Source organism: Trichomycterus rosablanca, chromosome 27 (assembly GCF_030014385.1).
Source record: "Trichomycterus rosablanca isolate fTriRos1 chromosome 27, fTriRos1.hap1, whole genome shotgun sequence".
NCBI lineage: Eukaryota > Metazoa > Chordata > Actinopteri > Siluriformes > Trichomycteridae > Trichomycterus > Trichomycterus rosablanca.
The window spans coordinates 8,345,507-8,369,770 of NC_086014.1; the positions used below are offsets into that span (position 1 = coordinate 8,345,507).

General features: G+C 39.5%; 1 protein-coding gene across 1 annotated transcript in view; it reads left to right on the forward strand.

Moving 5' to 3' along the window:
- Positions 1 to 24,264, forward strand: part of il1fma (interleukin-1 family member A) — a 38,613-nt gene that overhangs the window by 12,531 nt on the left and 1,818 nt on the right. The window contains exons 3-7 of the mRNA XM_062989311.1: positions 7,603 to 7,709; positions 11,542 to 11,638; positions 14,213 to 14,564; positions 19,318 to 19,431; positions 22,964 to 23,103. Coding sequence (XP_062845381.1) covers positions 7,603 to 7,709; positions 11,542 to 11,638; positions 14,213 to 14,564; positions 19,318 to 19,431; positions 22,964 to 23,103 — 810 coding nt within the window. The remainder of the gene's footprint in view (positions 1 to 7,602; positions 7,710 to 11,541; positions 11,639 to 14,212; positions 14,565 to 19,317; positions 19,432 to 22,963; positions 23,104 to 24,264) is intronic.

The following is a 24,264-nucleotide window of genomic DNA, read 5'->3' on the forward strand; positions in this document are numbered from 1 at the left end:
TACTTCCTGAAGCACTTTTCATTTAAAATCTTTTCAGAGCCTTAAAATTCTGCATCTTATATTTTACACCGATCAGTCATAACATTAAAACCACCTTCTTGTTTCTACACACATTGTCTATTTTATTGGCTTCACTTACCATATAGAAGCACTTTGTAGTTCTATAATTACTTACTGTAGTCCATCTGTTTCTCTGCATGCTTTGTTAGCCCCCTTTTATGCTGTTCTTCAATGGTCAGGACTCTCCCAGGACCACTACAGAGCAGGTATTATTTAGGTAATCACACTGACATGCAGTCAGTGCAGACATGCAGTCACACTGACATGGTGCTGGTGTGTTAGTGTGTGTTGTGCTGGTATGATTGGATAAGACACAGCAGCGCTGATGGAGTTTTTAAACACCTCACTGTCCCTGCTGGACTGACAATAGTCCACCAACTCAAAATATCCAGTCAATCAGCACCCCATGGGCAGCGTCCTGTGACCTCTAGAAGATGACCAACTCAAACAGCAGCAATAGATGAGCGATCGTCTCTGACTTTACATCTACAAGGTGGACCAACTAGATAGGAGTGTCTAACAGAGTGGACAGTGAGTGGACACGCTATTTAAAAACTCCAGCAGCACTGCTATGTCTGATCCAATCATATTAGCACAGCACTAACACACACTAACACACCACCACCATGTCATTGTCACTGCAGTGCTGAGAATGATCCACCACCTAAATAATACCTGCTCTGTGGTGGTCCTATGGGGCTCCTGGCCATTGAAGAACAGGGTAAAAGCAGGCTAAAAAAGTATGTAGATAAACAGATGGACTAGTCAGTAATTGTTGAATTTTTAAGTGCTTCTTTATGGTAAGTGGAGCTGATAAAATTGACAGCAAGTGTAGAAACAAGAAGGTGGTTTTAAAGTTATGGCTGATCAGTGTATCTCTATCTACCCCAAATGTAAAAAAGCAGCAAAAATGTAATATAAACTCAGAGCAATTATTTGAATTATGCACTGTTTTTAATTTGTATTCAATTAAAATCGTGCAAAAACAAGAACAAAATTTTCTTGACACCCTATCTAATTACTGAATTCATGTGCTTCAGCGACAGTAATTGCTAACAGGTGTAATTAGTTATATAATTGAAATTATATGCTTTCAACTTTGCTGCAGCAGTTTATAAAGCCCTTGTGTAATATACAGGTCCTTCTCAAAAAATTAGCATATTGTGATAAAGTTCATTATTTTCCATAATGTAATGATAAAAATTAAACTTTCATATATTTTAGATTCATTGCACACCAACTGAAATATTTCAGGTCTTTTATTGTTTTAATACTGATGATTTTGGCATACAGCTCATGAAAACCCAAAATCTCAAAAAATTAGCATATTTCATCCGACCAATAAAAGAAAAGTGTTTTTAATACAAAAAATGTCAACCTTCAAATAATTATGTTCAGTTATGCACTCAATACTTGGTCGGGAATCCTTTTGCAGAAATGACTGCTTCAATGCGGCGTGGCATGGAGGCAATCAGCCTGTGGCACTGCTGAGGTGTTATGGAGGCCCAGGATGCTTCGATAGCGGCCTTAAGCTCATCCAGAGTGTTGGGTCTTGTGTCTCTCAACTTTCTCTTCACAATATCCCACAGATTCTCTATGGGGTTCAGGTCAGGAGAGTTGGCAGGCCAATTGAGCACAGTAATACCATGGTCAGTAAACCATTCACCAGTGGTTTTGGCACTGTGAGCAAGTGCCAGGTCGTGCTGAAAAATGAAATCTTCATCTCCATAAAGCTTTTCAGCAGATGGAAGCATGAAGTGCTCCAAAATCTCCTGATAGCTAGCTGCATTGACCCTGCCCTTGATAAAACACAGTGGACCAACACCAGCAGCTGACATGGCACCCCAGACCATCACTGACTGTGGGTACTTAGTCTTCCTCCAGACTCTGGCACCTTGATTTCCGAATGACATGCAAAATTTGCTTTCATCCGAAAACAGTACTTTGGACCACTGAGCAACAGTCCAGTGCTGCTTCTCTGTAGCCCAGGTCAGGCGCTTCTGCCGCTGTTTCTGGTTCAAAAGTGGCTTGACCTGGGGAATGCGGCACCTGTAGCCCATTTCCTGCACACGCCTGTGCACGGTGGCTCTGGATGTTTCTACTCCAGACTCAGTCCACTGCTTCCGCAGGTCCCCCAAGGTCTGGAATCGGCCCTTCTCCACAATCTTCCTCAGGGTCCGGTCACCTCTTCTCGTTGTGCAGCGTTTTCTGCCACACTTTTTCCTTCCCACAGACTTCCCACTGAGGTGCCTTGATACAGCACTCTGGGAACAGCCTATTCGTTCAGAAATTTCTTTCTGTGTCTTACCCTCTTGCTTGAGGGTGTCAATGATGGCCTTCTGGACAGCAGTCAGGTCGGCAGTCTTACCCATGATTGCAGTTTTGAGTAATGAACCAGGCTGGGAGTTTTTAAAAGCCTCAGGAATCTTTTGCAGGTGTTTAGAGTTAATTCGTTGATTCAGATGATTAGGTTAATAGCTCGTTTAGAGAACCTTTTCATGATATGCTAATTTTTTGAGATAGGAATTTTGGGTTTTCATGAGCTGTATGCCAAAATCATCAGTATTAAAACAATAAAATACCTGAAATATTTCAGTTGGTATGCAATGAATCTAAAATATATGAAAGTTTAATTTTTATCATTACATTGTGGAAAATAATGAACTTTATCACAATATGCTAATTTTTTTAGAAGGACCTGTAAATGTGTGTGTGTGTGTGTGTGTGTGTTTGGGGGGGGGGGGGGTTTGCAACTTCTAAGGGTTTATTTATAATCTAATAACTTTTATCAAATGAGCCAAAGACAAGGAGTCTGAGGTTAAAATAATAACAAATAGCATCATTTTTCTTTTGGTAAACATTGAAAATGGGTCCCACAGACCCAAACACCACACAAGGGTCAATGAAACTTCAGCGGCCTGAACAGAGCGCTGACCGCAGTCCCACTAACGGTTTTGGAATAAACTACACTGTAAGCCCGGATAAGTTCAATCTACTTAAAAAATTTGAGGAAACCGGTTGCCTTAAAAAAGTTAAGTAATGTATAATGAAAACTTGAGTTAACATAACTTAAAACATTAAGTTATTACACCTAAAAGGCAAGTTGATTAAACTTTCTTTTTTTGGTTATACCAACTGCTTTTCCCAATAATTCTACTAATTATCTTGAGCTCAATGGACAAAAATATTGATTTCTTCTTAGTTTTCATGTTAATTACGTTTTAAATATCAATTAGAAATGTTTATAGAAAAACAGACAGAATAATAAAATTATTTTTCTTTATTTCACTTCAGAAGTATTTACTTAAAATACAAAATGTCAAGAAAACATCTTAAAAACTGTACAAACTGTATATAAAGTTCTGATGAAACACAAACAGCTCTTCACAGTAACCATGAACTCGGTTTCAGCAAAACTCAGCAAAACTCAGTTTCACACAGCAAGCTGATTTCTTAACGTTTGGCTGCAGCTCTCTAAAACAAAACAAAGAAACAAGAAACAGAAGTATTAATATCAACATTAATACCATTCATTTAAGGATTAAAATAAAGCAGGCCAGCACACTCTTTGCTTCGTATGAAGGCTAGCATGCTAGCATGTAGCCTAAACACGGCAAATAAAGCAGCGCTGTTTGATTATTTAACATTAATATCATTTATTTTAAACAAAATTGTTAAGTAAAGTACAACACTTACCAAAATTGGACGGAAGATGAAAAGGTCCCATCAGACTGGTGTACATGCTACTCAAAAACAGCATAAATGAGGAAGAAAATGTTTGTCCATTTAGTTTAACAAAGGTTCCACTTCACAAAAGACAAGCTTACTTTTGCAAAAAGCCTTAAATGAAAAGTAAAAAGTAATTTGCAACAACAGGTTATAAAAGTTAAAACAGATGGCAACCCGAACACAAGAAAATCATTTTTGACTGATTCACCAACAGCAAGCAGAAAAAAGGCGGACTTACACGTAAATGGTGGGCGTTTCTCTGTTTAATTAACTTAACTTAACTTTTTTAAGTTAATCTGATAGAAAAGTATTTTTTTTTGTTTAGTAAACTTAAATATTTTATCACATTTAAATGTGTACTCAAATGAGTACATTGTACTCTGCATTTTTTAGTAGAGCAAAAAAACTTAAATAATTTATGTAAGTTGTAAAAAAATGTTTGATTAGATATAATGTCCGGGCTAACAGTGTAGAACATCATTTGAGGCTTTCTTGACCAACATTAGTGCCTAGCCATATAGTGTCCATCAATGCTTTTTTGACTGAATGGGCACAAATTCCCACAGACATTACATTTACATTTACATTTAGCAGACGCTTTTATCCAAAGCGACTTACACAATGAGCAATTGAGGGTTAAGGGCCTTGCTCAGGGACCCAACAGTGGCAACTTGGTGGTGGCGGGGCTTGAACCGGCAACCTTCTGTTTACTAGTCCAGTACCTTAACCACTGAGCTATCACTGGCCCATTTAAAGACATCATTTAAAGTGTTGTGAGAAGACTTCAAAAAGTGGCTGTTGTTATGGCTACAAGATCACATAGAGGCACTCAAATCAAATGTCCAATAAGCTCATGGCGATATAGTGTATTTAATGTTCATCTTTTTTCTGTATATACACTGATCAGCCATAACATTAAAACCACCTCCTTGTTTCTACACTCACTGTCCATTTTATCAGCTCCACTTACCACATAGGAGCACTTTGAAGTTTTACAATTACTGACTGTAGTCTATCTGTTTTTCTGCATACCTTTTTAGCCTGCTTTCACCCTGTTCTTCAATGGTCAGGACCCCCACAGGACCACCACAGAGCAGGTATTATTTAGGTGGTGAATGATCTCAGCACTACAGTCACACTCACATGGTGGTGGTGTGTTAGTGTGTGTTATGCTGGTATGAGTGGATCAGACACAGCAGTGCTGCTGGAGTTTTTAAATACTGTGTCCACTCACTGTCCACTCTATTAGACACTCCTACCTAGTTGGTCCACCTTGTAGATGTAAAGTCAGAGATGATCGCTCATCTATTGCTGCTGTTTGAGTTGGTCATCTTCTGGACCTTCATCAGTGTTCACAGGACGCTGCTCACGGAACGCTGTTGGCTGGATATTTTGGTTGGTGGACTATTGTCAGTCCAGCAGTGACAGTGAGGTGTTTTAAAACTCCAGCAGCGCTGCTGTGTCTTATTCACTCATACCAGCACAACACACACTAACACACCATCACCATGTCAGTGTCACTGCAGAGATGAAAATGATCCACCACCTCTGTAGTGTCCTGGGAGAGTCCTGACCATTGAATAACAGCATAAAAGGGGGCAAACAAAGCATGTAGAGAAACAGATGGACTACAGTTAGTAATTGTAGAATTACAAAGTGCTTCTTACGTATATGGTAAGTAAAGCCGATAAAATGGACAGTGAGTGTAGAAACAAGGAGGTGGTTTTAATGTTATGGCTGATCGGTGTATAATATTACTAACTTCGATGGCTGCAAAACATAACAAAAAAAGTTAAAGGACCCTGAGGACCCTGATTATTGTAGTCCCTGATTATTAACACTGTTTAACTCAAAGCTGCTGAACAGTCCAGAATTTCTGTTGTATATATTTTTAAACATTTCACAGCAAGTTCTAGTCACTTTTGTAATTTAAACTTCGTCAGCTTATATTTATACCCCAATGAACCCGAAAAACATACTAATTACTTAACAGTTGTGTAACACCCAGGTGACCCAGGTAAAAATATTTACATTTTCAGCATTTAGCAGATGCTTTTATCCAAAAAGACTTACAATACTGTGATACTATATTGTCTAAGCAATTGAGGGTTAAGGGCCTTGCTCAAGGGCCCAACAGTGGCAACCTGGCAGTGGTGGGGCTTGAACCTTTGGAGTACTAGTCCAGTACCTTAACCACTAGGCTACAACTGTCCCTATATACAGTAAATAGGGAACATGCTTCAGTTACATTTTGTTAACAGTAATTTAAAGGGGTACCTGTAATTTTGACACAGGTTTGCAACTTCTAAGGATTTATAATCTAATAACTTTTATCAAATGTCAAATATTTATAAATTATATTATAAATATGTTATAGATATTTTTTTCATATAATAAGGTTTAATATTTTTTTATACTATATAAGCTGTAGTAAATCTTAGTGCTATAATTTGATTTATTTAAGGAAAAGTTTATTTGTCAACTATATGCCCAAAGGTTTGTGTAAACTTATGTGTTTGTGAACATTCAATTTCAAAATAAAGGGCAGTGATTTAGAGACCCATACCCATTTAGTTTATATCATTTATACTGTAACTGATAGCAGTGGGAGTGGCTGAAATACCTGAACTCATTTAATAGGTGAGATGTCCACATACTATTGTCAATAAATAGTTTTTTAAAAGAGTCTGTTTTCACTCCTAAGAAGGTCCTGGGTTTGATCCCCAGGCGGGGCGGGCCAGGTCCTTTCTGTGCGGAGTTTGCATGTTCTCACCGTGTCTGCGTGGGTTTCCTCCGGGGGCTCCGGTTTCCTCCCACAGTCCAAAAACATGCAGTCAGGTTAATTGAAGACACTGAATTGCCCTATAAGTGAATGGGTGTGTGTGTGTGTGTATGTGTGTCTGCCCTGCGATGGACTGGCATCCCGTCCAGGGTGTTACTGTGTGCCTTGCGCCCATTGAAAAGCTGGGATAGGCTCCAGCACGCCCCCCCACCTGCGATAATTGGATAAGTGGATAACAAAATGAATGAATGTTTCACTCCTAATAATTTACTTAATAGATCTGTTTGAAATCCTAGTGAGCTGCCTTGCTGTCTTACTGCCTACATAGGCAGCTGCCTAAGTAGAGAGGATTCTAATAAGTCATCAACATAAATCAGGTTATTCGAACGCACTACTTAGACAGTGATTCCATCAGTTTTTGCTTACTACACTAACACAGTTAGCCTCATGCCATTCAAACCAATGGGATGTGGTGGCACAACGCGCTAGCATGTCAACTAACATCTCTCTCCGTGTACCGAAAAATGGTTAAATTAAAATGGCTCACAAGCCCGAATTTGCAAATAAAAACACTTTTACATGTTTAAACAAATTAAAAATCAATGGAAATTTATTTACATTTGAAAATAACTCCTTATTACGTTTCTCCGCACCGTCCGCCGTCTCCAGTCTACTTCTCGGGAGTGCGCGTAGGATGATGTAAAATGCTGTCTATGTAGAGAGCTCACTAGGTTTTCGAACACAGCCAATGATTATCCTGATAGCTAAAGTAGTCGAGCAATATTTTTATTATACAGTATATGTTATAAATGTTTTATAGCTGTTGGAACCATTACTAATGGTAATACACTAAAATGCTAAGCAAATTGGGAATCAAATTACAACAACGGGCAGTGGAGAGGATGCAATATTTCATGCAGCCACTTTATGGGAGGGTCAATCTGTATATTTTTTATACAGCCACTGACCCTCCCACCTACTAACAGCTAGACTTTCAGAAGTATTGAAAATTTGTTCATGTTCTCTTGTAGGAGTATTTTCTGTGTGGTGGGTTTTCCTTGATTCACACAATGATTGAAGGCAAGCACCAATATGAAGTGGGAAATATTTTGACCCATACTCCAAGTAATTTTGCCAGGTAAGAAAAACTGTGCACTTTACTCATTGTATATTTAAAAAAATGTTATCTTTAATAATATGTTGATACTATTATGTTTACAAAAAGCAAAATATGGCTTCATGAAAATATAAATGATATTTACAACCCCATAGCAAATAATAATAATACAAATAATGCAGTATGTTTCACATTTACTTTTATTTTACTGCAAAGAGTATAATCCCACGATATTTCAGGTTTTGTCTTGTCATAATATACATGTTAACACATGTTGTGGTCAATTTAGGGCTAGTAATGAAAATAATAATTATGTGATTTCAAACAGATGATGTCAACATGTGATTGTAATCATGATTGGGAACAAAAGCAGTATCCACGAAAGGCTGAGTCTTTAAGATTTCCAGTTTGTAAACAAATGCATGAGAAAATTATTGCAATGTTTAAAAACAATGTACCTTAAAAAGATTGTAAGGGATTTGCATATGTCTCCACAGTGAATAACATCATTTAACAATTTGGATTAGTCTGCATCAAACAGGAGTTGCAGCCTGTAGATGACGAGATTAATTATCCTCAAAACACTAAAAGTTCAAGGTTTCTTGGCTTCTCTAACCAGAGGCAAATTCCTGATGGATAGTCTCTTCTGGTTGGCGTCAACTGTTCTGGATATGGTAGTTGACCTGAGGGTGGCACAGACCTTCTGCCAAGCCCTGCAGCATCGGTTATCTGCCCATTAGACTGAGGAAGAGATCCAGAAGTCTTAATTTAGTCATAATGACAAAAGTCAGGGGACAGATGGGGGAATGAAACAAGCAATATCTTTTTGTTGAAAGAGGACACCTAGCAGACCTCTAAATTATTGTACACTGACAGCCACCAAAAAAGTTTGCCCAGGAACTCGTGTGCAATTGTCCCCCAGGTGTCTTGCAAAAAGGAGTGTGTACCCACTGCATGATCCATGCTCTGATTAAAGCAGGGAGAGAGAATGTCCCGGAGGAAGGGGGGAATTACCTGGATTAAGCTCCTACCACTAAGCATTTACTGGGCTCCCAGTAAATTGAGCCCACTGGAGAGAGAAAAAGTTGGAGGCTTCCATTGTCTGAAAAGAGAGAGAGACTTCTCTGAAGAAAAGAGAGAGTCTGACTTCTAAAAACTGGGCCAGTAAAAAAAGTACAAAATTAAACTGAACAAAGAACAATGTCCACGGGGCTTGGTGGTGGTTAAGGGACTTGATTTTTTGGATATACAAATCTCATAGTAATTTCTTCTGGTCTGTCCAGATTAAGAACTAATGTTTGGCTCTTCCCAGCAAGTGCCTTTGCCAAGGGCACTGACACAGCCCCATACCATGACAGACCCTGGCTTTTGGTCTTGTTGCTGATAACAGTCTGGATGGTCCTTTCTGTCTTTGGTCCGGAGCACACAGCGTCCATTTTTTCCAAAAATGACCTGGAATGCTGATTCATCTGACCACAATACACGTTTCCACTGTGTGATGGTCCATCATAGATGCCTCTAAGCCCCGAGAAGTCGACGCCACTTCTGGACATGGTTAACATCATGTTACAAAGAGAGGTCATTCACCCTAATCAGCTGGCCTCCTACTTGTTTGTAACGCCTGCGACGCTGGGAACTGGTGGTACATTCACTAGACGCCGCAGGCACCCTAACACATCAGGCTTCTTTTTTGCACAGTAAGGTTTTAAGTGGCATTTGTGCATGTAACTCTGTATTGTAGTGCTTGACAAAGGTTTGCCAAAGTAATCCCTTGCCCATGTGGTTATATCAGCTAATGTTGAGTGGTGGTTCTTGATGTAGTGCCATCTGAGGGAGTGAAGATCACCTGTTCAGCTTCAGCTTGCGCCTTTGGCCTTTACGCACTGAAATTCCTCCTAATTCCTTGAATGGTTTAATGATATTATGCACTGTAGAGGGAGAAATATGCAAATCCCTTCACATCTCAAATCTGTAAGGTTCATTGCCTGTAAACATTTCAATAATTTTCTCACACATTTGTTGACAAACTGGAGATCCTCTGATCATCTTTGCTCATCAAAGACTCAGTCTTTCCTGGATGCTGCTTTTGTACAAAACCATGATTACAGTCACCTGTTGACATCACCTGTTTAAAATTGCCTGTTTACATCACGTTTTTTTTTTTATTTAAAAAATTTTTTTTTTTAATTTTATTTAGCGCGTCAAATCTCATCCCATCTATCATCCTCTCATTAGTGCAGATTCCTGCTCCTGATTGGGGCTGACGAGGCCGTTCCACGCCTCCTCCGAAACGTGCACAGCCAATCGACCGTCTTATCACCCACACTTGACGAGTGTAGCGTGGCAGAGTACTGTGCACGGAGGATCGCACACTCTGCCCCACCCCCTCCCGTCTCCATACAGGCGCCACCAACCAGCCAGCAGAGGGCGCAACCGCCCCGTTCCTGAGAGAGCATCCCCTACGGTCTCAAGTCCTGCCCCCCACCCGGACAACAGGCCAATCGTTGTCCATAGCCGCCCAGCCTCGACCGTAAAGGCAGAGCTGAATTCGAAACGACGCTCCTTCGAAATCCAGCCCTGGTTGCAGCGCGTGTCTTTTTACCACTGCGCCACCTGAGCGGCTACATCACCTGTTTTAAAAAAAACATTTAGTTTTTCACCTCATTACTAGCCCTAAATTGCCCCTGTCCCAACTTTTTTGGAATGTGTTGCAGGCCTAAAATGCAGGATTGGATGTTTATCAATAAATGAAATGAAGTTGAGCAGATAAAACTAAATATCTCAGGTTCATCCTGTCTGCAATCAAATAAAAGTCAAAGTAAATGTAAGAAACACTGCATTTTTATTTTATTTGCATTTTTCATACTGTCCCAACTTTTTCTGATTTGGGGTTGTACTTAAGGACAATCTGTGAGATTGTCAGGCCTTTTGCAGTAGGACAGAAATGCCTCTACACCTAAGTAAGAGGCATCCACCTCAAAGATGACTCAGGGTCTGACATTCTAAGCACTCAGGGTGATGGTACTAAGGTTTCTTATAAATAATTGAAAGTACTTAGTGAAGTCCAGAAAACACTGGACTAGCCAGACCAAAGTGGGGTTGAGGCCAGTCTGTAATGGCTTTAGTCTTGGCAGGGTCCATTTAAAGGTTACTTTACAAACCATGATGCAAAGGAAGTCTATAAAGGTGACATGAAACTGCTTCATGTAGAGGTGGCTTTCCAATAGCAAATGAAGTATCTGCCTAACATGTGCCACATGCTCATCCAATGTCTTAATATAGATGAGGGTGTCATCAAAGTATACGAACTGAACTGCCCTAGTGCCTTCTGGAGTAAATCTTTGAAAGACAGATTGGGCATTCATGAGTCCAAAAGGCATCATCCTGTACTCATAGTGCACTAAATGGGTGATTAATGCAATCTTTAATTTATTCCCATTTACTAACCCTAATCAGGAAGTGATCCTTATAGTAATCTTGCTATGACTACAGTAGGCTATTCAGAAATGCAAGGTTCTGTCCTTCTTTCCCCGCAAAAAATCCTGTCCTTCTTTCCCAAAAACAAATCCTGTCCCTTTTGGAATGATGATTCTGATGATTAATGTAAACATTAACTAAAGCTCTTTATGTGTTTCTCTCCTGTGTTTGTATGATTTAATACACTTGCCACATATCTGGCTGATTAGATATTGTTAAGGCAAATGATCTGGTTTGTGGCTGGTAGAAAACAAGGTGGCAGTATAAAAAAATAACTGTTTTATTGTATCTACTTTGGATAATGACAGTATCAAATTTATATACAATGTGCAACATATAATAACCAAATGTTGTTCTTACATTTTTCATTTTATAGCAAAGGAGACAGACTGGTAATGATAAATGATGAAGTAACTCAGGATCTGCCTCCAAATTTGCTTGTCGAGATACTGAGCTCCGGGTCTCCCCGATTGGTCAGTAGTCACATTCACATGGGCTAAACATGGAAAGGAAGGGTTTGGTGCAGCAATATGTTGGTGCAACGATATGTTGCCAACAAGTGTATCCAATCAATTATACATTGATCAGGCATAACATTATGACCACTGACAGGTGAAGTGAATAACACTGATTATCTCTTCATCACAGCATCTGTGGGTGGGATATATTACGCAACAAATGAACATTTTATCCTCAAAGTTGATGTGTTAGAAGCAGGAAAAATGGGCAAGCATAAGGATTTGAGTGAGTTTGACATGGGCCAAATTGTGATGGCTAGACGACTGGGTCAGAGCATCTCCAAAACTGCAGCTCTTGTGGGGTGTTCCCGGTCTGCAGTGGTCAGTATCTATCAAAAGTGGTCCACGGAAGGAACAGTGGTAAACCGACGACAGGGTCATGGGTGGCCAAGGCTCATTGATGCACGTGGGGAGCGAAGGCTGGCCCATGTGGTTCGATCCAACAGACGAGCTACTGCTACTGTAGCTCAAATTGCTAAAGAAGTCAATGCTGGCTCTGATAGAAAGGTGTCAGAATTCACAGTGCATCACAGTTTGTTGCGTATGGGGCTGCATAGCCGCAGACCAGTCAGGGTGCCCATGCCGACCTCACCGCTAAAAGCACCAACAATGGGCACGTGAGCATTGGAACTGGACCACGGAGCAATGGAAGAAGGTGGCCTGGTCTGATGAATCATGTTTTCTTTTACATCACGTGGATGGTCAGGTGCGTGTGCGTCGCTTACCCGGGGAACACATGGCACCAGGATGGCAAGCCGCTGGCAGCAAAAGGGGGGCCAACACAATATTAGGAAGGTGGTCATAATGTTATGACTAATAGGTGTATAAAGGAAATAATTTATCTACATAATCTAGGTCACTCTCCCCGGATTGATCATGTGACCACAGTCCTCTGTTTTGCCTAATTCTGCCTGACATCTTTTATTTTCTAATTTACCTGTCCTCCATACCCTGCCATCAATACATTGTCTTCTCAACTATCATTTTTTCTGTTTTTCCTTTTTTCTTTAGTTCTGCACTCTGCACCAATATGCTGTCTGCCTATCTGGCATAGGATATTTGGCTATTTCCAAAGTATACACACTATGATGGCATTGCAATACATTTACAAAGTGTTAAAGAATGTCATCTACCTTAAGTCTTTAAGTAAGCTCTCCGTATCTGTCTCACTCTCTCTAGCAGTAGATGTGTTTAGATTAGATTATTTTTATATTTAAATGTAAAAAAATATAGCTGAGAGTAAAAAATATCTCCATAGCTGACATGAGAAATGGAATTAAACATCATAGTAATAATGTGATGACAACAAAATTACTTTTTTATTTTTAAATACACTAAGTACACTGTTTTTGGTCTGTTGGTCCTGGATGCTGTAAAGTTGCTTTGAGACAATGCATTGTACAAATAAATTTGACTTGACTATTATTACCTGGCATCAAATCCATGGCTATGTCTCAGACTTTATATGACTGTAAAAAATATTATGACAATTTAATGCACTAGAACTGTATCACTGTACTTCTCAGTGACAGGAGGACTTGTAGTAAGGAACTAATTAATGCTACTAAATACAATAACAGCTGCTTGGCACACACGCACACACACTCAGACTGGGGCGAAGGATTACCTTTCCACACAATGATTACCAAAAGCATACAGCCAAAACAACACTAAAGTGACCTAAAGACAGTAGTACACAGATGCTTACCATTCATCTGGCATAGCTAAAGAGGATCAGCCATAAAGAAATGGATAAACTGCCTAAAAGCAGGTGTATGACTCTTTAAAAAGATGTATCCAAAAGAATTGCAGCTGTAATTACTGGTAAAAAGGCTTATACAAACTATTGAATACAGTACCTTTCCCCTTTTAGAAAAAGACAAATCCATCAATCCATCCATCCAGCTATCCATCCATTTTGGATCCTTGAACTAATAAACACCTTCCTTGGCATGTGCAGCCAGATGGCTTTTTTCACCCAACAGCAATAATTTTCTAGAAAGAGCCATACAACAATGAACATGCCAAGCTCCCTATATGTCTCTGTTGCAGTAATATCAATGTAACTCCCCATACAACCTTTACTTTCTCAAGGACAATTATTTCTGTTGGGCACCAAGTCAGCCCAGTGACACTGCTGACTCTAATCCTGGTGTTGGCAATAGTGGCCAAGTGCAGTAGACTGCTCTGTTACCTGAGCACCTTCTTTAATATGATTTTTTAAAGTGGAATTTTAAAGTTTGAGATTTAGCACTACATCACAAATCTTCAGCTCTGAGACAAAGAAATCGAATTGAAAATGTATGCCAACACTGTAAACTTGTGAAACAAATGTTCACGTGCAACCAGAGACAGCAATTAAGCTATTTCATTGCTCTCCAGATGTGGTAGCACATTTTGGGAGAATCTGGCAGGAGTAAGTCTGGCTGGACTTGTAGGAGGATATTGAAAATGACTGGACACTTTACATTGCCATGGTGTAACTTTCAATCACTTGCTCAGGGCAAATATTTCTTTTCATGTTCACAGACTATGCACCAGGCAACTACCAATGAGAAAGAGAAAAATTGTTTGGAGACTGAGAGCATACAATCTTTTCAAAAGGAGAGGGCAAACTTAAGTTTTAGCCTGGACATGGTCAGAGAGACGTGTATGGACAAAGATAATCTGCCTGGGACAAAAGACTCTGAACAGAACAGTGACAATACTGAAGACAACTCTTCTGTGGAGGAAGTGCTACTTATTTCTATGAGTAACACAAGTGTGGCAGTTGTGCGTGGAAGAGGATGTGACCCTGAACATACCTGCAGTAAATGTGACAGCACTGGTTGTACCATTAGTGACATTTTGATGGCTGCTAATCATTGTGAGATGAAATCAGGTGAGAAAAAAATGGTATTTGACTTTTGGTACAAAGATGACCATGTATAGTAGTGTTCAAAAAAAATAGCAGTGATTTAAAAAAGCCGAATGAAGCACATCATTATAATAACTTTTATTTCCATAAATGCAAATGCACTGAAAATACTACACTTTCATTAACAAATTTAAGCCAGTTTGTGTTAATCCTTTACAAAAAGTTAAGAAAAATGAATATTAGGGTGTTCAAAAAAAAATAGCTGTGCCAGCATTTTTCTTTAAAAACTTAAAAAATGTATGTATAAACTGAAATTTTTTTTTTTGAGGTTTCACTTTACTTTAAATTACTGAACTAATATTTAGTGGCATAACAGTTGTTTCCGAGATCTGTGTTGCATGGAGTCGACCAACCTCTGGCACCTCTGAACAGGTATTCCAGTCCAGGATGATTAGACTACATTCCACATTCTTTCGCAATTTTGGGTTTTGCCTAAAATAAAAGGTGTTTCAGATGTCAGCCCACAGATGTCTTTTCTTATGAGATTGAAGTCAGGGGATTGGGCTGGCCACTCTATTACCTCAATCTTGTTTGTCTGTAACCAAGATGTTTTGGGTCATTGTCATGTTGAAAGGACATTTTAAGGACATTTCTTATTCGACATAGGGCAACATGATCTCCTCAAGTATTTTGATATATTTAAACGGATCCATGATCCCTCGTATGTGATAAATAGGCATAACACCACCATATCATCATTTTGTACCACCATGCTTTACTGTCTGCACAGCGCACTTTGGTTTGAATTCAGTGCTCAGGGGTCGTCTGACGTACTGTCTACGGCCACTAGACCCAAAAAGAACAATTTTGCTTTCACCAGTCCACAAAATGTTGAGCCATTTCTCTTTGGAGCAGTCAATGTGTTCCTTGGCAAATTTGAACCCATTCAGGACGTCTTTTTCTTATCAACGGGACTTTGCAAGGAGTTCTAGCTGGTAAATTGGCTTCACTTAATCATCTTCTGTACTCACTGGTAATTTCAGATGTTCCTTGATCTTTCTGGAGGTGATCACTGGCTGAGTATTTGCCATTTTGGCTATTCTTCGATCCTTTCGAACAGTAGTTCCACACTTCCTTCTGCGTCTTTCAGGTTTTGGTTTTCACTTCAAAGTATTTGAGATCATTTTAGCTGAGCAGCCTATAATTTGCTGCACTTCTGTGTATGTTTTTTTCCTCTACAATCAACTTTTTAATCAAAGTACGCTGTTCATCAGAACAATGTCGGGAACAACCCATTTTACCCAGTATTTCAAAAGGAAATGTGCTATGACCAATATGTGCAATCCTACATTAAATAAGGGCCAAAATTGACACCCGTTCTTCTGCAGAATGAATAACTTCACCAATTGAACTCCTCACTGCTATTATTTTGAACAATCCCCTTTCAATCAATGCTTTGATTACTGAGAATGAGCGGCATGCACGTCCTAATTGTTGGGTTTGTTTTGTTTTCATTACTCTACTACACTTTCAAGTCAATTTTTTGCTATGTAGAAATAGCATTTCTACTAAAAACAGTGATTTATCAGGTTAATGGTGTTGGACTGCTATTTTTTTTTGAACACCACTGTAGATGTAACGGTGGTGGTGTTAAGAGACTCACTACCAAGCTGATTCTAGACCCAAGTGCAGTGACTGCGCAGAATCAAAACTCAGGGAAACAAAGGAAAATGTCATACAATGTGTGATTAAGAAAAACAAAATGCTGACCAATGTGAGGGAGATGAGAGCTCCAAGTTGGACAGCACCTACACCTGACAATCTAGCTTAGGGGTGGGCAATTACATTTTCCAAGAAGCCACATGAGAAACTGGGACTTGTGGAGGGCAGAACCAATAGAGTGAACTTAATTCTACTCAATATTAATTGTATCTGTAACACTGAAAGGCTCTGTGTGCTCTGGTGCTCCTGATGTGCCACGCCCCCTCTCCATGAGCACACTCTCCTGCCACTTATTTTTGTTACTAATAAAGTTTTAGTTATTTTACATCTCTGCGTATGTGTCCGCCCCCAGAACCAATAGAGTGAACTTAATTCTACTCAATATTAATTGTATCTGTAACACTGAAAGGCTCTGTGTTTAGTTATTTTACATCTCTGCGTATGTGTCCGCCCCTCAGTGTCCAAAAGAGAATGTAACGCGGGGGCTAGCGGCCGAGACACTGAGGGGCGGACACATACGCAGAGATGTAAAATAACTAAAACTTTATTAGTAACAAAAACTAAACAGAAGAGCTAGCAACATAGCTAGTAATGAGAACTAAACACCGGAGCTAGTAACATAGCTAGTAACAAGAGCTAAACACAGGAACTAGTAACATAGCTAGTAACAAGAGCTAAACACAGGAGCTAGTAACATAACTAGTAACAAGAGCTAAACACAGGCTAGGAACATGAGCTTCAACAGACCTGACAGATTCAGACAGATTCAGACAGATTCAGACAGATTCAGACAGATTCAGACAGATTCAGACAGATTCAGACAGATTCAGACAGATTCAGACAGATTCAGACAGAGTTCATAATAGCAGTTCAACCAAGCCAAACCAAAATAGTTCCTAATGAGTCCTGCAGCTTTCCTCTTTTATGGAGGGCAGCTGGAGCTAATCAGTTCAGGGGAACCAATCCTGAGCTAGGGCGTGGCAGGAGAGTGTGCTCATGGAGAGGGGGCGTGGCACATCAGGAGCACCAGAGCACACAGAGCCTTTCAGTGTTACAGTATCTTTTTATAAAGAGCAGTAAATTGTACAGTTTTGATAACTGTTGAGAGTAAATGTTACAATCACTGATCAGCCATAACATTAAAACCACCTCCTTGTTTCTACACTCACTGTCCATTTTATCAGCTCCACTTACCATATTTGAGCACTTTGTAGTTCTACAATTACTGAAGTCCTGTAGTCCATATGTTTCCCTGCATGCTTTCTTAGGCCCCTTTTATGCTGTTCAGGATCCCCACAGGACCACCACAGAGTAGGTATTATTTAGGTGGTGGATCATTCTTAGCACTGCAGTGACACTGGCATGGTGGTGGTGTGGTAGTGTGTGTTGTGCTGGTATTAGTGGATCAGACACAGCAGCACTGCTGGAGTTTTTAAACACCTTACTGTCACTGCTGGACTGAGAATAGTCCACCAACCAAAAATATATCCAGCCAACAGCGCCCCATGGGCAGCATCCTGTGACCACTGATGAAGGTCTCGAAGATGACCAACTCAAACAGCAGTAATAGATGAGTGCTTGTCTCTGACTTTACATCTACAAGGTGGAATAGGTAGGAGTGGACAGTGAGTGGACACAGTATTTCAAAACTCTAGCAGTGTCTGATCCACTACATAATACCTACTCTGTAGTGGTCCTGGAAGAACCCTGACTATTAAAGAACAGCATGAAAGGGGGCTAACAAAGTATGCAGAGAAACAGATGGAGTACAGTCAGTAATTGTAGAACTACAAAGTGCTTACAGTATATATGGAAAGTGGAGCTGATAAAATGGACAGTGAGTGTAGAAACAAGGAGGTGGTTTTAATGTTATGGCTGATCGGTGTATGCTTCCCCTTGGTCCTAACTAACACGAAAGGAAAACCACTATTTATTAAAAATTAATAGCTACATTGTTTAGCGTGACTCATTTCAATGATAAGGAATAAACCAATCCAAACAAAAACAGGGCTCATTCTAATATAGATAGCTCTCTCAACATTTAACCATGGTTTGGGGCAAGCAAATTCGAATAGCCGGTTTATATAGCACTAAATTAGAACTACTAGTACTAGTCATGCTATTGCTACCATGAATTGCTCATTTTGTTGAGGTTGACCACATGATGTGATGTCCTTTGATGCAATGGCCCCTTGTGCAGTGCAAATTCCCACTTTGTGCCTAGTGTTTTTGGGGTAGCCTTTAGACCAGTGGTCCCCAACCACCGGGCAGCGAACCAGTACCAGTCCATGGGTCATTTATTACCGGGCTGCACAGAAAGAATAAATAATTAGAGATCGCTAGATCAACAATAAAAACACTGCTTCTATTTCCAACACACGGGTGTTTATCATCTTATATCACCCCCAGATGGAAGCAGCGTCTCATTGCAGCGAAAAAAGCTCATTTCTGAGCAGTATAGTTATTTAATTTTGAATCCCACCGCCCTGTCGGTCCGTAAATTGTTATTTTATATGAAACTGGTCCGTGGTGCGAAAAAGTTTGGGGAGCTCTGCTTTAGACAAAACCCCTCACTAAAATAAAATGATTATTGATGATGATTGCATGATTCTGTAAATATTTACCGGGTTTATCATAGTTACAGTATCAGTTTGTGGTCCTTTAAACCATGCTGAATAATAACAAGACATGCAGTACCAATGATTTACTGGCAGATGTTGCTGCGATACATTTATTGTTAATTGATAATTAAATGCTTAGTTCAGATGTGTTTTAAAAGTGTAAAGTACCATTTAAATATCAATTATTTTGTTTTGCAACCCCAATTCTCCAACCTTTGCTAAGATATTGGCTTGTATTTTCATGTAATTTTTATATAATTGATCTGGGATTTTTCTGCCTACCTGTATACCATCAGGTTAAATTGTTTTTTATGTCAAATTTTTATGTCAAAATAGCAACATTTGTATCTAAACTGTTGTAGAAAAAAAAATTCTGTCATTGGTAATATGTTTTAAGTATTTACTTATTGAACCTCTTACTTTTTGCTTTTCAGTTTGTGAAGAATATGTTAAAAAAATTTCAGAGAGAGATCCCGTTTGGATCCAGAGTTTACTCCAAACAACAATCTGTCCTAAATACATCACACCAAAAAGCAGTTCCACCTCAGGTTAGTACAGTTTATTTCTGCTCCAGGAAGCTATTTTGTAGGTCATTGCAGCCATACGTCTGCAATATGCATATGTCAACGTTCACCAGAATGTTTTAAAATACACCGGCCAGGCATAACATTATGACCACTGACAAGTGAAGTGAATTACACTGATTATCTCTTCATCATGGCAACTGTTAATGGGTGGGATATATTAGGCAGCAAGTGAACATTTTATCCTCAAAGTTGATGTGTTAGAAGTAGAAAAAATGGACAAGCGTAAGGATTTGAGCTAGTTTGACAGGGGCCAAATTGTGATGGCTAGACGACTGGGTCAGATCATCTCCAAAACTGCAGCTCTTGTGGGGTGTTCCCATTCTCCAGTGGTCAGTATTTATCAAAAGTGGTTCAAGAAAGGAACAGTGGTAAACCGGCAATAGATTCATGGGCGGCCAAGGCTCATTGGGGAGCGAAGGCTGGCCTGTGTGGTCCGATCCAACAGATGAGCTATTGTAGCTCAAACTGCTCAAAAATTGGACGTGCTAAAGGGGGAAAAATGCATTAAAAAAATACATTGTAAAATCATACATAAACTGCATCTTCCACAATGCATGTTGATTTTGTGACCCGCGAAGTGACCGCATCCCGCCACTAGATGGCAGTGTTTCCACATCAGCGTTTAACTAAGGCGATTTTCCAACAAGTGATGTTGAGAAATATCTACAAATAATCCCAAAATGTACAAGAAGAGAAAAATAATGCACAATGAAGGCAATTTACAACCCCAGATCAGAAAAAGTTAGGACAGCCTGGAAAATGCAAATAATAAAAAAACTGTTTCTTACAGAGTTTCTTACATTTACTTTGACATTTATTTGATTGCAGACAGGATGAACCTGAGATATTTCATGTTTTGTCTGCTCAACTTACATAAACATCCATTCTGGCATTTCAGGCCTGCAACACATTCCAAAAAAAGTTGGGACAGTAAAGCATTTACCACTTTGCAATGATGCCATTCCTCTTCACCACACTTAAAAGACGTTTTGAGGATACCAAGTGATTTAGTGTTTCGGGTTTTATTTTGTCCCATTCTTCCTGCAAACACGTCTTAAGATGTGCAACAGTACGGGGTCGTTGTTGTGACATTTTTCATTTCAAAATTCTCCACACATTCGCTGTTGGGTACAGGTCAGGACTGCAGGCAGGCCAGTCCAGTACCCATACCCTCTTCTTCCGCAGCCATGCCTTTGTCATGTGTGCAGTATATGATTTTGCATTGTCTTGTTTAAAAATGCATGGACGTCCCTGGAAAAGATGACGTCTTGAAGGCAGCACATGTTGCTCTAAGATCTCAGTGTACTTTTCTGCATTAATGCTGCCATCACAGAAGTGTAAATGACCTTTGCCAAGGGCACTGACACAGCCCCATACCATGACAGACCCTGGATTTTGGACTTGTTGCTGATAACAGTCTGGATGGTCCTTTTCGTCTTTGGCCCCGAGCACACAGACAAAGGTTTGCCAAAGTAATCCCTTGCCCATGTGGTTTTATCAGCTATTGTTGAGTGGCGGTTCTTTATGCAGTGCCGTCTCAGGGATCGAAGATCATGGGCGTTCAGCTTAATCTTGCATCCTTGGCCTTTACGCACTGAAATTCCTCCTGATTTCTTCAATCGTTTAATGATATTATGCACTGTATAGGGAGAAATATGCAAATCCCTTCCCATCTTTCTTTGAGGTACATTGTTTTTAAACATTTCAATAATTTTCTCATGCATTTGTTGACAAACTGGAGATCCTCTGATCATCTTTGCTAATCAAAGAAAATTTGGCATTTTGACTTTAAACACAGAGCTAAATTTAGCCTCCAAATAAAAAACAACAAATCAAAATGCTGATGTGGCCCTTGGTAAAAATGAGTTTGACACTCCTGGCCTAAGTAAAAGGACTTGATAATAAGTGCTGGAAACTTTATGTTTGGGGATGGCTTTTTTTGTTACAGCATTACTGTCCTGTGCACAAAGCAAGGTCCCTATAAATATGTTCTGACCAGTGTTAATTTTGACAGCAAATTTTGATTTAGTTTTAGTCATAGTATTTTGACTAAAATGTAATTTAGTTTTAGTCATAATTTAGTCATCTGAATTGTTTTAGTTTTAGTCTAGTTTTAATCGACTAATTATCATAAAAATATAGTCGACTAAATCTACAGTCGATTCAGTCGACTAAAATACATATTTGTTTGTTTGTTTATTAGGATTTTAACGTCATGTTTTTACACATTGGTTACATTCATGACAGGAACAGTAGTTACTCATTACACAAGTTTATTCAATTCTCAAGGTTATATCGAACACAGTCATGGACAAATTTAGTATCTCCAATTCACCTCACTTGCACAACTTTGGACTGTGGGAGGAAACCGGAGCACCCGGAGGAAACTCACGCTGACACGGGGAGAACATGCAAACTCCTCACAGAAAGGACCCAGACCGCCCCACCTGGGGTTCGAACCCAGGACCTTCTTGCTGTGAGGTGACAGTGTTACCCACTTAGCCACCGTGCCGCCCTAAAATAAATATAAAGGGTGTAAAATGTAAATGCTTTTTCATCAGTTCCCTTAAATTATTTAAGTCATTATATACACTTACACAAAATGAAACATTTTTAACCAGTTATGGAATATTATTAATGTTTGAATGTGCAATACACACAAAAACAGTTTAAAATGTAACTTGTGACCTTGCTTATTGAGCATAACAATAACAAAATATTAATGACCAGTAGGCCTGCTCTGCCTGAAAAGTATATGCATTGTTTATAACAAATTGCATATTACATTCTTTATAAAACTGGGTACCGTAAAAGCAGCAGTGCCACACATGGTTTACACATCGTCTTGTTTTTCACGACGTCAAATGAGAAATGTGTCCATATATCAGCTCTCCTCTTTCTCCCTGTTGACATTGTGGAGTTAACTTAGTTCCATGAGTAAAGAAAGTTCACAGGCTAGTCTGGTCTTCCCGGGTTTAGATCAAATGTGTGCAAGTGTGGTCTTAATGCGGTACTGCAAAAGATTAGTACTGATTGGATGGCTACCCAGCTTGTCCCGCCCCTCCACATACGCTAAAGTAGTTCTGATTGGATCTCTTCCTAACTTGTCCCTACCTTCCACAAAACTAAATCAGTTCTGATTGGATGTCGTCCCTGCCAAACATTTTCGTCTCATTTTTATTCGTTGACGAAAGTGTCGATTCATTTCGTCATAGTTTTTATCCTTTTATGTAGTTTTTATTCAGTTATCGTCTCGTTTTCGTCATGAAATAAAGGTTCGTTGACGAAAATCATTCGTCAACGAAATTAACACTGGTTCTGACAGGCTTTACATACTGTATTATTTTATGTGGGAATTGGTGCTCATTCATTCAAAAGAGCATTAAAGAGGTCGGGCACTGATATTGGATGAGTAGGCCAATTTGGCTAGATTGACATGTATTCTCTAAAGCACAATAATTATTGTTAAACCAATGTATTTCTGATTTTTCAGCAAACATCACAATCTCCTACTATAGGTCAAATATATTAGCAGACCTGGGTAAAGGTGTTCCTGTTGTCCTGAACTTCAGCAACTCAAATAACTTTCTTAAATGCATCTATCAACAAGATAAAGCAGTTTTGACTGTTGAGGTAGGACATTAAATTATATTATTTCATTATTTATCTTAAATTGATCTTATCCCCCTTATTATTTCTTTGCTATGGCTGTAAATGATTTCACTACAAATGTAGTTGGGTCATTTAGTATTTTTTGATTTTTCATTTTCTCTGATTTCCCCCCAATTTTCTCCCCTAATCTAGTCATATCCAATTACCCTGATTGCGTTATGCTTCACCTCTACCGATACAACCCTCCATCGCTGACTGGGGAGCTTTGCAGCTGACACACGTGTGCAGCACAGACTACCTCTTTTCACCTGCACCAGGCGAGTTCATATGCGAATCAGCCTTTTTGCACGGAAAACTACACCGTGATCAGCATTATTCCCTAACTCCCAGCTCTGATGTGCTAGCATATTTTACTGCTGCACCACCTGAGCGGCCTAGTTGGGTCATTTTTAAGGATTAAAAATTAAGAAATAAGATGTGCATGTTACCTATGCCGTGGTGTGCGTACCCTGTGGTGTGGCCCAATTTGGCCCACAGAGGGAGCATGGAGTTACAGTGTGACCTGATATTCTCTTAATGACAGTCATCTATTACTTGTGAGAGCATTCCCTGTGATGCTAGAAAGCAAGGTTCGCTTTGGTTTTCACGTACACAGAATATCAGCATTCTGTTGGTTTCTACAAGCTCACATCAGTGTTTCAGTGTTTAGGGCACAGAGAGAGCATGTCCCAGTTGTGCTTCGTCATTCCTGTCTTCTAGGGTGAGATGCCCCGTAAAACCACAAAGGAATTGGTAGGGTGTTCACCTGTAGGGACTTGAAACTGGGTGGCACAAAAAGTACCCTTTCTGTCTTGCTTTCTGAGAGCTTGGCTTGTTGTGGGCAGCAGGGGTGTAAGTCCATCACATATTTGCGACATCCAGCTCATGGTTATGCTGTTATTCCTGTTTAATTCCCTGTTCCCTGTAGAGTGCAAGACTGCCCATTCTCCCCATTACAATACCATGACTTTTAAACTTTACAGTGTTCAAATTCTGTTTAACAATTTATTATTTTATGAGGGATCTTCAAAAAGTTTACACACTTTAATATTTATGCTGGAAACGGTAAGGGAGGGAGTAGTAATTGGTCATGTCTGAGAAACTGAGAGAGAGCTTATAGTCCGGATTTGGCGCCATTTGATT